The sequence below is a fragment of the Musca domestica genome, unplaced genomic scaffold, assembly GCF_030504385.1.
Source record: "Musca domestica strain aabys unplaced genomic scaffold, Musca_domestica.polishedcontigs.V.1.1 11, whole genome shotgun sequence".
Taxonomy (NCBI): domain Eukaryota; kingdom Metazoa; phylum Arthropoda; class Insecta; order Diptera; family Muscidae; genus Musca; species Musca domestica.
In genome coordinates, this window is record NW_026712133.1 from 13,800,831 (window position 1) to 13,816,307 (window position 15,477).

At 36.3% G+C, this 15,477-nt stretch overlaps 1 protein-coding gene across 1 annotated transcript in view; it reads right to left on the bottom strand.

Moving 5' to 3' along the window:
• Positions 1–439: 439 nt before the first annotated feature.
• Positions 440–15,477, bottom strand: part of LOC101893566 (P protein) — a 32,556-nt gene continuing 17,518 nt past the window's right edge. Inside the window, 10 exon segments of the mRNA XM_005176416.4 lie at positions 440–829; positions 898–991; positions 1,222–1,531; positions 1,533–1,718; positions 4,171–4,497; positions 4,561–5,019; positions 5,107–5,379; positions 10,361–10,518; positions 10,585–10,814; positions 10,881–11,001. Of these exon segments, the coding sequence (XP_005176473.2) occupies positions 745–829; positions 898–991; positions 1,222–1,531; positions 1,533–1,718; positions 4,171–4,497; positions 4,561–5,019; positions 5,107–5,379; positions 10,361–10,518; positions 10,585–10,814; positions 10,881–11,001 (2,243 nt within the window). The 3' untranslated portion in view covers positions 440–744.

Consider the following 15,477-nt stretch of genomic DNA (forward strand, 5'->3'; position numbering starts at 1 on the left):
CCGTGAAAAAATGTGGCATAAATCATCAAAATACCGAATATCGGTAGGTACCGTTATATGGGGGCTATACCAAACGTGGACCTATACATGCAATGTTTTGCCACACGCTCAGGGACCCGTCATGACCTACAAATACCAATTTTCAGATAAATCCGTGAAAAAATGTGGCATAAATCATCAAAATACCGAATATCGGGAGGTACCGTTATATGGGGACTATACCAGAACGTGGACCGATATATCTCATTTTCAATACCAACCATCCTAGGGACAATACACACACTTGTGCCAAATTTCAAAGGTCTACGTCAAATAATGTGGGCTCTATCGTGATTTCAACAGACAGACGGACAGACAGACAGACAGACAGACGGACAGACAGACAGACAGACGGACATCGCTAAATCGTCTTAGAATTTTAAGCTGATTATGAATATATACTTTATGGGGTCTACGACGAATATTTAGAGGTGTTACAAACGGAATGACAAAGTTAATATACCCTCCTACCCATGGTGGAGGGTATAATAATAATAAACAACACATTGAATAATATAAACATTATACTATACGAATAAATTCATTTGATTTTTGTCTTCTTCTCGTTTTCCGTTCTCTCTTTCTTTCATACGTTGTAAGTACAATTCACAATAAATAAAATTAAGTCATTCCTCGTATTTCAAAATCACACAAATTCCTAAGACCAGCTGCAATGCCTGGAATCGTTGGGGAGGGAGTCTTTTTTTAGTGCCACTCGAATAAGATATGGGAGACAAATAAATAACCGGTGATAATTGAAATTTGACCCAACATCATGGGGAAAACAATTCTGAAATAAATCAAAAATTTCCATGGCATTATCTGAAATGTAATCAAAAGGAAATCAATAATAATTACTTCAAGTATCTGGTAAATGAAATTTTATAGCCATGTTGCTCGGCAATGCCAGCGGATAGTACATTGGCTGAAGCTCCATAGAGAGTGCCATTGCCTGGAATGAAAAAGCAAACGTAGAAATGAAAAAAATAAATTACAGGTATACACTTTCATGTGTGGAAAATCTTCTTTCGAATAACCTTTCACAAGTGGTGGTGGCATCACTTATGTGTCCACTTGTAAGAGGTTTCGCTCTATTAATCTTTGGGTCACATTTATGTCAAAGAACATTTCTAATAACTAATTTCATCTTTTGGGACAATAATATGAAATAGTTGTACTCACCGCCCAAGCATGGACCAAAAGCCAATGCCCACACCAACGGCTCCAATGGCAGCCCCAATGTCTCCTTAGCTACCAATGATACCACCACTTTAACCATCATTGCCGTTACCGGTATGCTGTCCAAAATTGCCGATGCCAATGCGGACATCCATAAAATGATAAATATGGCCATGGCCAGACGATTCTTTTTGTCCACATACAAAATGACATGCTCGGTAACTTCGCCAATCCAAGCGAAAAGTCCCAACCGCTCAACACATTCCATCATTACAAACATGGCGGCAAAGAAGAGCAACGTTGTCCACTCGATTGCGATGCATTAAATGTTCCATGTCCTCTCGATTGAGTATAATCAGAAGAGCAATTACACCCAGTAGAGCCACCCAGCCCAGGGGTAGGGTGCGCCACTGTGGCACAGATTGAATGAAGAAACATATAATGACGAAAACCAGGGCGCAGCACGCCTGAGCCAGTAAAAGTTTATTTTTAATGGGATACTGGAAGAAAGAAATAAAAATGATGGAGGTGAGGGCGTGAGAGTTAAATGTAAATATAATATATTTAAAAGGACGATATAATGTTTGCCAACAATTTCGTATAAATGTGAATAGATAAATACCCATGATAGTAAAATGTCCTTTATGGGGATAGAAGGTATTATTAGAAGTATAAAAAATCCAGAAGAAGTTATTCGGCATAGGTCAAACTTCAATACATTCACAAACTCTCGTTTACATCAAAGAATTTCAGTTCATTTTATAGGTCTAACTGAGCCTTGTCGAAGTAAAAATTATGGATCCTAAGTCTCCTTGTCATACGTCGAGTTCGAAGAAGGCCATGGTAGGCCCACGACTTCTGGAACTTCACCACAAAAAATCAAAATTTTTTAAAAAAAATTATCTTATGGATTGCCAGTATGTAAAAGTCAAAACACGAGCGTGGCCGACTATAAGATACCCTACACCACTATGCATATTTAGTAGAGCTCCCGTAACAAAAGAATTTATTTGAAGTAGATCATACCACCTATCAACATTCGGCTTTAGAGTAGTTGTAATTTGGTTTCAGAGGGAACTAATATATGGGAGCCATATCCAATTCTGAATCGATTTTCTCTAAATTTGACGGAGACATTTTTATCCTGTACCAGTAACATGGCTATAGAGTACATGATATCACTTCAAGAAGGATTATATTAAAAAAATATATATCGGAGCCGAGTTCCGCCAATTGGAAACGTACGTCCCGAAATAGCTATATATAACCGTTATATAGCTATATCTGAATCGATTTTCACCAAATTTAATGTCTAGACTGAATTCGGTCGGATATGCCAAAATACAGGTCATTTGGACTACACAATAAACCAAATATCGAACAAAGATACATATGGGCGACATATGCTGATCTGAACCGATCTTGATAAAATTTGGCATACGTGTTTTCGAGCAGTATCTGATGTCCGGTACCAAATATCATTCTTGTGGAGTGCATATTACGCATGTGAGGGACTTAAAACCCCAAATCGGATGAAACATATATATGGGAGCTATAGCTAAATTTTCTCCAATTTGATGTACTTGCTTCTAGACTGAATGCAGTCGGGACATTTGGACTGAAATTGGCCGAACTTCTTATTGGCGAAATATACGTGCCGTAGCTGACATTATAATGAATTAGAGGCAGTCGTATAATGTTGTGGTAGCTAGACCAATATCCTAACCATTGTAGACGACCCGAACGAGTTCTCCGACTCATCTTAGAAAGCCTGAGCATCTGCTCTCAAATATTTCTACTGTGATCTGCCGTTACCGAACTGTTATACCGGGAGTTTCCGATCGGTATCAGAAGAGCTGGACAGCAATATCGTGAACCCTGATTATCTTCCAGCTGTCAGCCCCGACCATTAATTATCGACAATTCGACAATTTCCTAACTCCGACATTAATACAAACACTAACATCATATTTCCTTATTTTCACACTGGTCAATATTCGAAGACTACCCTCAAACTTTTCGTTTACCTTCAAATCGTGTACATACTTGATGGTGTATTAAAGCCTTGGGCACGCAAACATTTTGGCCGCAGACAGTGCACATTGCAACAGGACTCAGCACCATCGCACTTAGCACGCGTCACCCAAGATTGGTTACAAAATGAGGTTCGTCGCTTCATTTCCAGCGCACAATGACCACCAAAATCTCCGGATATTAATCCGTTGGACTATTGTGTCTGGAGTATTTTGGAAAGCAAGGTTGCCACTAAAAATACCAAAGTGTTGAAGCAAGCGCTTCGTCGGGAATGGGCCAAAATACCGCAGAGCAACATTCGGGCAGCGTGTGACGGTTTCATTGGCCTTTTGAAGATCATAATTCGTGCCAAAGGTGAAAAAATCGATCAAATCTAACTTATTCTTAAATGTGAAGCTATTTCCGAAATTTTTTTTTTTCATTCAATAAAATTAAAAAAGAAAGTAAAAATGATGGTGTTGACTTTGTTGCAATTTTTTTATGTCACCCTGTAGATTGTAAATTAGTATTTGAATCAAGGAAACGTCCGATTTCTTTTCATTCATAAAGATTCATTTTCTAAGATTTTTTCTGTAATTTTGTAAGAGTTTAATTTTATCGCACAGTTTTATCGAACATATACTCTGGAGATGTCCCGGCTATCGACTAAGAGTCAACCACACTAAAATACCTCCAGCGGCCTTCCATTTATAGAAGACATTAGAAGGGGTTTCTAAGTACCGATGGGCTCCATAAACTGGGGAGAATTTAATATATAGTAAAAGATCTGCAAATAGTCTTCTTCAGCGGTCAATTAAAACCTTAAATAATTATATCTTCATGTATAGAGGTACTCAAATTGGGCTTCTTTGTATAATATGCCTCCAAAAAGTGCTATGTCTCTCACGTAAAAATAAAGATTAAAGTTCCGCCACTTACCTTAACTTTCAAATCTTCCAACGTGTGGACATAGGCTTCGGTTGTGTCCAAACCATTCAATTTCCTCTTTAGCTGATGTTTCAAAATACGAACTTTCTTGAGCAAAGTTTCCCTTACCACATCAGCATCCTTGGAAAAGGAAGATATCGATTTGGCTGCCTTATGCCAGACACGAATTTCACGACGCAAGTCTTTTATTTCCTTCGGTTCATTCAAACGCAACGAATCGATGTTGCGGAATATCAAACGTAGATAAATGCAACTTTGAAGGACGGTTAAGATGACACCGGGTATGGTGTGACCAACAAATTTCATAAAGGTTACACCCTAATAAATTAATGAAAAAATATTAAATTAATATATGTTTACCCCTCCATCCCCCTATCTTACATTTGAGGCAATAAAATTATTCGAGCATATAATGATACTAATTGGATCTCCAATGGGTGTCAATGACCCACCAATATTGGCATGGACAATAATACCCAATAACACTGGCACCGGATCCAAACTCATTACTTCACACAGACGTATGGCAACGGGGGTCAATAGAATCACCGTTGTCATGTTGTCCAAAAAACTCGAAACAAAACATGTCATCAGACACAGGCTATAAATCATGGGCCACACTTTGCCTTGGGACACCTCAAATGCCACCACTGCAATGTAATCGAAAACTCCAGTCTCCGTTAGGATGCCAACTAAAATCATCATGCAGAAGAGCAGCGTCAGCAATTCCATGTCCATGTATTTGACAATTTCTTCCATGTTGGGGCGATCATTGAAACAGGCCAACACAGCTATCGACAACGTCGAACAGACAATGGCCACAAAGGTGCGTTCAAAGACCTAATGAGAAAGAAAATCATTAATAACATAGAATTCAATTTCCTTTTCATTATCAACCGACACCTACGCCTGTGGCACACTACTCACCTCCCACACCAGCAACGAATAGAACAGCAAAAGTATGGCGGCAGCCATCAATGTTCCCGTCTTGACGTTTATTATCAAAGGATTGTATGTCATTTTGATGGCTATATCCGTTTCAATATTGGTAGTCATCTGCAGGCGTACCTGGGTATCGTCCTCTCCAATTTCATCCAGCAAATCATCAGGTAATTTAAAGGTCAAATTACGTGAAACCACTGGCGCATAATCGAACAAGTCTTCGTTCACCAATGGTATAAACCATGGGTGTAATATGTCCTGTAAATAAATGGAGAGATAAATAAACTAATGAACACCTTCTGTTCGGAATTTACGTTTCCATACAAAAGATAAAAATATGAAGACTATGGACTTAACAATAGAGAATATAAACAGCATCATCGTTTTGAGTTTGAACGTTTTCACAAAATTCAAATCGTATATTTTTAATTTCTTTAATTGTCAAATTTGTTGGAAATGTTTTTATACCCTACAACACTATGTGTTGGGGGTATTATAAGTTTGATTGGGCCAGAATTTATGTAACACCTCGAAATATTGGTTTCCCATATAGGAAAGTATATATGGATCTTCCTAGCTCGCCGAGCTGAGTCGATCTAGCTATATATGTCCGTCCGTCCGTCTGTCCGTCTGTCCATGTTAATTTGTAATCACTCTACAGGTCGCAATTATGGCCCGATCTTCACGAAATTTAGAATGGAGGTGGGGTTAAGGTCAGAATAGAACCCTATTTCGTTTGGAGATGATCGCATAATATTTAGGGGTTGAAATGTACCAAATTCTGTAAAAATGTCGGATTTTGCAGTAGCTATACAGGTCGCAATTATAGACCAATCGACGCGGAGTTTCACATGTAGCTAGAGTTTAGGGCGGGGAAAAAGCCTACCAATTTGGGTGGTCATCGGATAATATTTAGCGGGTAAAATAGAAAATATCTTTTTTGTTGAAAAAATTCAACATTTTTCATTAAACCGCGAATATTTTAAATCCCGGAGAAATCACAAAGCCATGACAAGGTTACTTCTGATCTTTACATTGATGTTAACATCCAACAAAACGGATATATAGCGATATATATCTGTCTATCAAAGAAGATATGCTTGAAAGATCTCATATATGTCGAGAACGGCTGAACTGATTTCGACGGTTCTCATTAATTCAGAATGGCCTCTTGGCAGGAAAAAAAAAAAACTTCTAAAAAATTGCATAAAAATATCTCTCTCATATTTTTTCAATTTTGTCATATTTTCATTTTGAATTAAACATTTGGTAATATTTCTACAGCTAACAAAACTAAGTAGTTAGGATATCAGGATATCATATACAGATCGCATTATGGACCGATCCTTACGAAATTTTGCATGGGGATAAGATGAGGGTCAGAATAGAAGTCTACTCTTTTTGGAGATGATCGCCATATATTTTGGGTTGAAATGGACCAAAACTGCAAAATTGTCAGCAGGTCGTAATTATCGCCCGGTCCTCACGCACATTTGAATGGGGGTTACCGGTCATTGCAAAAGCCAAGCAGTTTTGGATGGCCATCAAAATATATTCAATGTGTGAAGGAGTTTGCCAACTTTTGTAGACAAAATACGAAAATGTCCATTCCAGTGACTTTTTGGAGAATTCACAAATACAGGAAAGACGCACTTCTGACTATTTCGTTAACGCTGATTTTGTTGAAGAATATAGTCAAATGTCTGTATCTCATATAGATGCGTTTCAGTCAAAAACCAATAATAAATGTTAATCTTTTGCCACTTCTGAGAGATTATAGGTCTTTGGGAAATATTGGTTCCAGATCTAGGAAGACCATTTAAGTGCAACATCTACCAATAATTTGGAAATGAGCAAATTAGTTTAAGTTGCTATTATTCGAAAATTAGAGAACGAAACCTGATGGTTTTCTTTTATTATTTGCAACAATATCTTGTGGAATTCTTTCGAGTATCTCGCCTATATAAACTGTATGGTTTATTATAGTGTTGTTGGGTATTCAACGGTCGGCCGCGCTCGACTGTAGCCTTTGCTTACTTGTTTAATATTTTTTTTTAAATTCTGAACATTGTTAAAGCAATTTCCAGAGTACCAAAAAAGAGAGAGAGTTGTAGTCCCGGGTTTGAAAATACATATTTATGGATTTTTTAGAAAGAATTCTCAGAGGTGTAGACGCTGATTTTTAAAATAATAAATTTTGGGATTCTTTAAGAAATATTTTTAATACACTTTGTAGATGTGAACCTGTAGGAGAACATAAAAGAGTAGTGAAATAACTAACTGACCGAGAATTAACGCCCAGACGAAACGGCTGCAACTAGAATCTCGAAATTTTGCACGACTGCCAGTCTTGGTGCGTGGGCATGTAATAAGGAAGATGGGCATGGAAATTCGTACTAAAAGGGTATTAAGAATAAGCTACCTTTGGAATGAGCGTCACTAATAGATGCATCACTGGATTGTCTGGGTCTCTGTTGGTGGTAGGTTTGTGATGTAGAAAATATGTACTAGACGAAAGGTACTAAATAGTACTATATTTGGTACAATATGGTATTGCGTGAATAGACAGTGATTCAGATCTGAAATTTGGTGTTAGGGTCGCTGTTTATGTGTAGGCTCGACATATGGAGGTGATTTCGGAAATGTGTACTATAATTGTACGAAAAGTACTGAATGATGCTATATTTGGTATTGGGTAAAGGGATCGAGATAAAATTCTGAAATGTGATATTAAAATTACTGATACCATGTTTGAGATTTGGCGGTGGTTTGGAAATGCGTTCATTATTTGTACGAAAAGTACTAAATGGTACTTAATTTGGTATTAGGTTAAGGAATAGACCTTAAAACATGATATTTTATATTGCGTTAACTGTTGTTGTCTAAAATTGAGTTGTGGAACCGCTTTTGCAAATGAATACTAATATTACACGAAAAGTACTAAATGGCACTTAATTTGGTATTGGGTGAAGTGATAGGGCTCAAATTTGATATTGAAATGACTGTTGATATCTAGAATTGAGATATGGAAATGATTTTCGAAATGTGTACTATGAATGTACGAAGAGTACTTAATATGGTATTGGGTGAAGGAATAGACTTGAAATCCTAAAATTTGAAATTGAGGTCACTGTTGGTTTCTAAAAAAAATTGTTTCAACGTGTGCATATGTAAACCCGTATATGTCGAAACAGTTTGGGACAGAAAAATTGAATGTGGGTCCATTTTGCAATGGTTTTATTAATATCCTCCTAGGTAAATGAATGATATTGCAGACTTTTTTGTGTAAAATGTAAACATTTTCCCATGAATAGTATATAAAACCTTGAAGGTCTTAAAATTTGGAACGATGAATGAAGATTTGATTTAAAAATGTTGCCAAATTGAACAGATTATGCATTTTGAGTACTACAAGTAAAACAGCAGTTAAGTTCGAATCTAATTCAGGACATTTGGAATTGATCTAGTGATGTCCGTCCGTCCGTCTGTCTGGCTGGCTGGCTGGTGCGCACGATAACTTTCGAAGGGAGAATCCGATGTGGTCCAAACTTGGTATATGGTAATATTTTCATCAAACTTAGATCGAGTTCGGAGATGGGCAATATTGGTCCACTCCTTCTGGTATCACATCCGAACATCGAAATTTCCAAAAAAAAAATATATATATTTACTGCACATAAAGAGAAAGGATTATCCTATTTTGCTCGAAAATTTGCAAATATTAATATTTGCATCAGTGCGAGGTCATCTGTGTAAATGCACAATATCGGTCCGCTCCATCAGGTACCTCCCCCACAAAGGCTCCAAATTTTGAATAGTTACAACTCTTATAAAATGTGATTTAAAAGTCCGATTTTCTTCAAATTTCACACATCCTAATAATTTTATTAAGGTCAGGTGCAAAAATGGACAATGTCGTCCCACTCCATCAAGTACCTCCTCACAAGGGTCAAATTTTGAATAATTTTAACTCGTATAAAATTTGATGTAAGAGTCCGATTGTCTTCAAATTGCACACATTACAATACGTTATTAACCCAAGGTCTGGTGTGAAGATGGAATACATCGGTCCACTCCTTCTGGTACCTCCCCCATAAAAGGGTCAACATTTTCAATACCAATGAAGCTCAAAAATGCGAAATTAACATCCAATTCCATTCAGACTTGGCACATCTCAATATTTCTATCAACACAAGATATGTTATAAAGATCGAACCATTCTTTCTGGAACCTCGCACACAAAGGGTCAATGTTTTGAAAAACCAAAACGTTTATAAAGTCCGAAATCGGCATACGATTATCTTTATAGTCCAGTCATCCCATTATTTCTACTAACACAAGATCTGTTGTGTTGATGGAATATATCGGTCCACTCCTTCTGACACCTCACTCACAAAGGGTCAAAATTTTGAGTATTCATGAAGCGCATAAATCGCGAAATTATCATCCGATTCTATTGATCTGTTAGAAAGATGGTAGAGATCGGGCCAATTCCTCTGATAGGGTCAAGATTTGAAAAACAAAACGCTCATCCAACTGTCTTCAAATTTCACACATACAAACATTTTTACTTCATCTGTTGTGTAGATGGTATATATTCTGGTACCTCACCCACAATTTTTAATGCTTTAACACTTTACTTCAAACTTTATCTAAATATTTCTCTCAACCTGAAACTTGTAATGAATATAGAATTTATAATTTCATATAAAATTGGATAAAAATGTTATATTTTCGTGTATATTTAGGTCCGATTTCATATTTATTTAGGTCCGAAGCGAAATGGACAATACTGGTCCATTCCTTCGGAACCAATTCCATAGAGGGTCAGCTCTTTGAATAATCAAAACAGAAGTCAAGATATTTTTAAGTAATCGAACATTGCCATCTGTCGGCAAAACCGACTGATACTTTTGTACTTGTTAGATATTTAAGGTAGGACCCTCAGAGAAATACATAATAAAGGCTCTAGGTAAAATAATGGTTAATGGTTTCTAGCAATATTTAAAGGAATCTTAGCGAAAAAGTTGTTTACTTTTTTAAGGATTTTTTTTTTAATATTTTCAATATTAAATATTTATTAAATATATTTTCAATATTAATATTTTCAATATTAAAATCAAAATCGTGGCAGCAGATATGCTGGTAATTTGGGAACAATTTCAATTTAAATCAATCGTGTGTATTTTCAAGGTTAATTAAAATTTTTATTTAAATCATATCACTTGCAACGCCTTACCTTAAAATCACTCAAATTCGTTTCATTGTCAAAATACGATATCTGCGGTTGGATTGTTAAAATATTTTCGGTTTCATTTGAATTGTAAATTGATTCATTGAAATGTCCTGCAATGGTCAGTTTAAAATCTCCGGTGGGTTTGTTAAGTAACAGGAAGTCTGTAGCAATAAAAAAAAATATAATTATTCTGTTTCAGCCACTCAAAAAAGTCCTTAACCACTTACTCTTCTCCCTGTTGGCAGGCACTTCTAAGGTCTTCTCAAGCAAATGTTTCTCTTCGAAAACCATAAAAACAATTGCCGAAAATAACCAAAATATCATTAGACCAACACGTTTGGTCAACTTGATGCGGTGACGTCGTTTCTTTATCCTTTCTTTGGCCTCGACTTTGTCCATGCACTGTAGTGTGGGGTTTTTCTGATAATCATGATCCGAATGGCCTTCATCATCGGTGCTGTAGACAAGGAAAAACATTTAATATACCCTACAAAATTGTATATATTCGTCACTATAATGGTACCTTTTCCGATCACTCTCAGGTCCTTTTTTCATGTGTATGAAGTCGGAACAGGCGAAACTGCGATCATCATCGGGACTGGATTCAACATCATTGGAGGCTTCATCGGTGGGAACAGAGCTACCTGGAATTTGTAAAGTAGAAATTTAAAAAATTAGATTTGCCCAACCTTGGAATGTTGAATAAATATATGGCCAAAATGTGCCTCATCGGAATAACGGTTTCAGGACATTTGGAGTCAATCTAAAATCTAGATTTTAATTTTTCTATTAAACTTAGATAGAGTTCGGAGATGGGCAAAATCGGTCCACACCTTTTGGTACCTTCTACACAAAATTTCAACACATTCAATGTCTCAATAATTGAATCCGCCTTAGGTTAGAGAAGAACATGAACGGAACGGTTCTGGTATCTCCCCACAAGAGCTGAAAACTCGCAGATTAGATTTCATATACATTTCCCATATAGTGCCTGATATATTCCAAACTTGCAAGATAAACTATATCGGGCTAAAGCGACTTGCGAGAATAGAAAATATTGGAAAACCCTTCCGATCTTTCCCAAAAATGTGTCAAACTTTTTGAATAAAAATAAAGTGATATTCTCCAAATTTTGAGAAGTTTAGTTACATTTAGTACGCATATCCAAAACAATCTACATCTACCCATTCTAGACAACAATAGTGGTCTAAAATTAGAACCATTTACTAATTTTCGAACTATTATAGTACTCATTTGCAAAACCCCCACCAGATACCAACAGAGACCTCAATATCAAATTTCGGAATCCCAGTTCTATACATTCACTCAATATGAAATTTAGTAACATTTATTAATATATAAATATCATTTTAGTACTCATTTGCAAAACCGTTCCATATCTCAATCCTGTTATATTTATCGCAATATAAAATTTCACGATTTCAGTTCTATTCGTCCACCCAATGCCAATTTAGTACTTTACGAACAACTATAGTACGCATTTCCAAGCCACCGCCAAACTTCAAACACAAATACTGTCAGTAATCTAAATATCAAATTTCTGAATTCTATCTCTATCCCTTCACCCAATACCCAATGTATGTACTACCAAATTTCAGGATTCCAACCTTACCAGTTCACCAAAAATTTAATTTGTACTAAATCTAGTACCCTTTACCGCCATCCGTTCCTCCAATTTCAAATTTTACTAAATTAATAACGTTTAGTACTTTTCGTATACTTCCAAAACTACCTGCTTACATTGATATATATAGTATGGAGGGTATATTAAGTTCGTCATTGCGTTTGTAACTCATCGAAATAATAACTTTAGACATAACAAAGTGTACAGGGTGAGACAAAAAAACTGCAAGCCACTCGTCCGACAGCTGTTAAAAGCTGTTATCCCAGTGACAGCTCATTATATTGTTTACAAGCGTACAAAAGCATTTTGGTGAGAATTTTCCAGAAAAGGAGTTATTCGTGATGGAATTCAAGCGTGATAGTGTGATTTCTCTATATTTGGCAAGTGGCTATCGTTAGAGCACTCTAGCATTTAAATGTAAATAAATCTTTCGTGTCTCGTAGGAAGAAAACAGCAACATCAGCAGAAATGGTTCGTCGCAGTGGCCGAAAAATGGCTCGTGAGCTGAACGTATCGCAATATTCCATTCGACAAATATTGAAAAATGAGCTCAGGGTAAAGCCATTGAAATTCAAAAAAGTGCAAGAACTTACACCGCAATAGAAAGAAAAGAGACTCAAAAGAGCTAAAGAGTTGCTCCGCTTGGCCGAAAGTGTTGAGCTGCCAAATTTGGTTTTCCTCCGATGAGAAAACATTCGTTGTCCAGCAGTTTGTAAACAAACAAAATTATCGTGTTTACTTGCCAAAGAGGTCAGCTGAAAATGTGCACCTTCGGTTGGCCACCAGAACTCAAGCGCTGGCCATGGTGTGAGCCGCCATAACAGCCGATGGTCGCTCTCCGCTCGTATTAATCGACCGTGGCACAAAATAAATACCGAATATTATCGCGAAAATATTCTGGATAATGTATTAAAGCCTTGGGCAGCGTGTGACGATTTCATTGGCCGTTTGAAGGCCATAATTCATGTCAAAGGTGAACAATTCGAACAAATCTAAACTTATTCTAAAATTTGATGCTATTTCTGACATTTATTAAATTAAATTAAAAAAAAAAATAAAAATTATGGCGTTTGACTTTGTTGCAGTTGTTTTATCTCACCCTGTATATATTCTTGATCAGAGTAAAATTCTAAGACGATTTAGTCCTGTCCGTCCGCCCGTTGGAAACACGCTAGATTCAAAACGAACTAAGATAGGATGCTAAAATTTTGCACAGATCAGTCTTTTGTGTCCAAGCAGGTCAAGTTCGAAGATAAACTACATCGGTCTACGTGTCGTATGGCCCCCATGTAACGATACCCCCCGATATTCGACATTTTGATGATTTTAGGCACATTTTTCTATGGAATTTTCTGAAAGTCCACAAAGTTGTTATTTGTGGGTACTCTGCCGCCTGTAAGAGAATTGTCTATGTATGTCCACGATAACGTATAGCCCCCATGATTTTCGGTATTTTGATGATTTTAGGCACATTTTTAAATGGAATTTTCTCAAAATACACATAAGGAGTCCCTTCTGAGTATTTTACCCCCTGGAAGGGAATTGTCTATATATGCCCACGATACCGTATATCCCCCATATTAAAGTATCTCCCGATATTCGGTAATTTGATGATTCTAGCCAATTTTTTCAATGGAATTATCTGAGAATCCACACCAAGAGTTGCTTCTGAGTACTTCACTCCCTGGAAGAGAATTGTCTATATAGGTCCACGATATCGCATGGCTCCCATATTCGGTATTTTGATGATTTTATTCACATTTTCCAACGAAATTGTCTGAAAGTGTACAGAAAGTGTTCTTTGTGGGTATTTTACCGACTGTAAGAGAGGTGTTTTACCGTCTGTAGTTGTCCACGATATCGTATATCCCCCATACAACGGTACCCCACCGATATTCGGTATTTTGATGATTTTAGCGACATTTTTGACCGGAATTGTGCTCATAATGAGTACTGCAACTTATGCAAGGAATTGTCTATGCAGGTCCACAGGCCCACATATAACGGCACCTCCCTTTATCCGGTTTTTTGATGATATAAGCAACATTAATCACCGGAATAGTTTCAAAATTGACGATATTAGTGGCATTATTCAACAGAATTGTTTCAAATTACGTATTTCAAATTTGGAATCGATACTATAGCCCATGACAAAAAACCCTTGAAAATGGTGGAGGGTATTAAAAGTTCGGCCCGGCCGAATTTCCAAAAACGCTTTGGTACATCTATCATGCACTCCATCTGTGATCCTTATTCTAAATTTAAAAGCTCTAGCTCTACTTCTTTCTCAAATACAAAGGGTACCATATTTATTTTAATACTTTTCGTACCGTTCTAGTACGAATTACCAAAAACCCAGTCTTATCTGACCCCTTCGGGCTAAGAGTGACCCCCACTTAAAAAGGTAATCAATCTGTTAATTATTTTACTATTTCATTAATATAGATAGTAAAAACAATAAGTGAATTTTATTAGGAACGTTTTTAAGACTTTAAGAATGGACTCAAAGATTTCCTGATAAATTTCGGATCATTATGATGCACGTCATTCAACTACCTGTTTACAGAAGTTTTGCGATTTATTTACTATTAGCTGTGATACACACCATGGTTTACACTGCCAGAGATTTTACACACATGGATCTGAAAACATATTTTCAAAATTTAATTATTTTCACACAACAAAAAAAACCGCCATACATCACTTGTAATATATGGAAGTATTTTTTTAAAACTATTCTCGTTACATTGTTATAACGGGTATTGTTTTCTCATCTCTTTTTTGTTGATTTTCTAATTTACATTTTCATGACTTTCATGGAAAAAACATTTCATACAAAAATAGCCATAAATTAAAAAAATGTTTTCAGAGAACACCAATAGCCATTAAATGTGATCTTTCAATTTTGTAGCGACAGCTAAGGTTTTCAGAGGTATTTCGAGGCATTCAATGTGAAACCTAAACTTCATTTCAAATGCGAATTTTTAAGCGACGACTGTTGTAATGCCAACACTGATTATCGTCAAATTGTTTATTGAAACATCTCTCACACAATTATCTGTTTATGATATCAAATAATAGCTGCACAATGACGATCTTATTAATTGAACAATAAATACGTCATCAAAAAACGTTAATTGTTACAACGTTGTGATACGGGTCTTCTGTAGTTTAATCGTTGTAACAATTAGAAATTGAGTAACTTAGGTTTGAACGATTAACGAATAACACTGTAAAAGGTAGCAATCGGTTTGCCGATAGGTGCATGCCACTTTACCCCTTCATGGTTTCGAATTATATAAAGCAATCACAAAATAATATTACAAAATAAAACTATGTAAAACCAAAATAATAAAGATAGGAAGCTAAAATGTTGCACATTTGTCTGTAGGCAGGTCAAATTTTAAGATGGCTATATCGGTCCACGATATCGTATAGCCCCCATATAACGGTACCACCTAATATTAGGTATTTT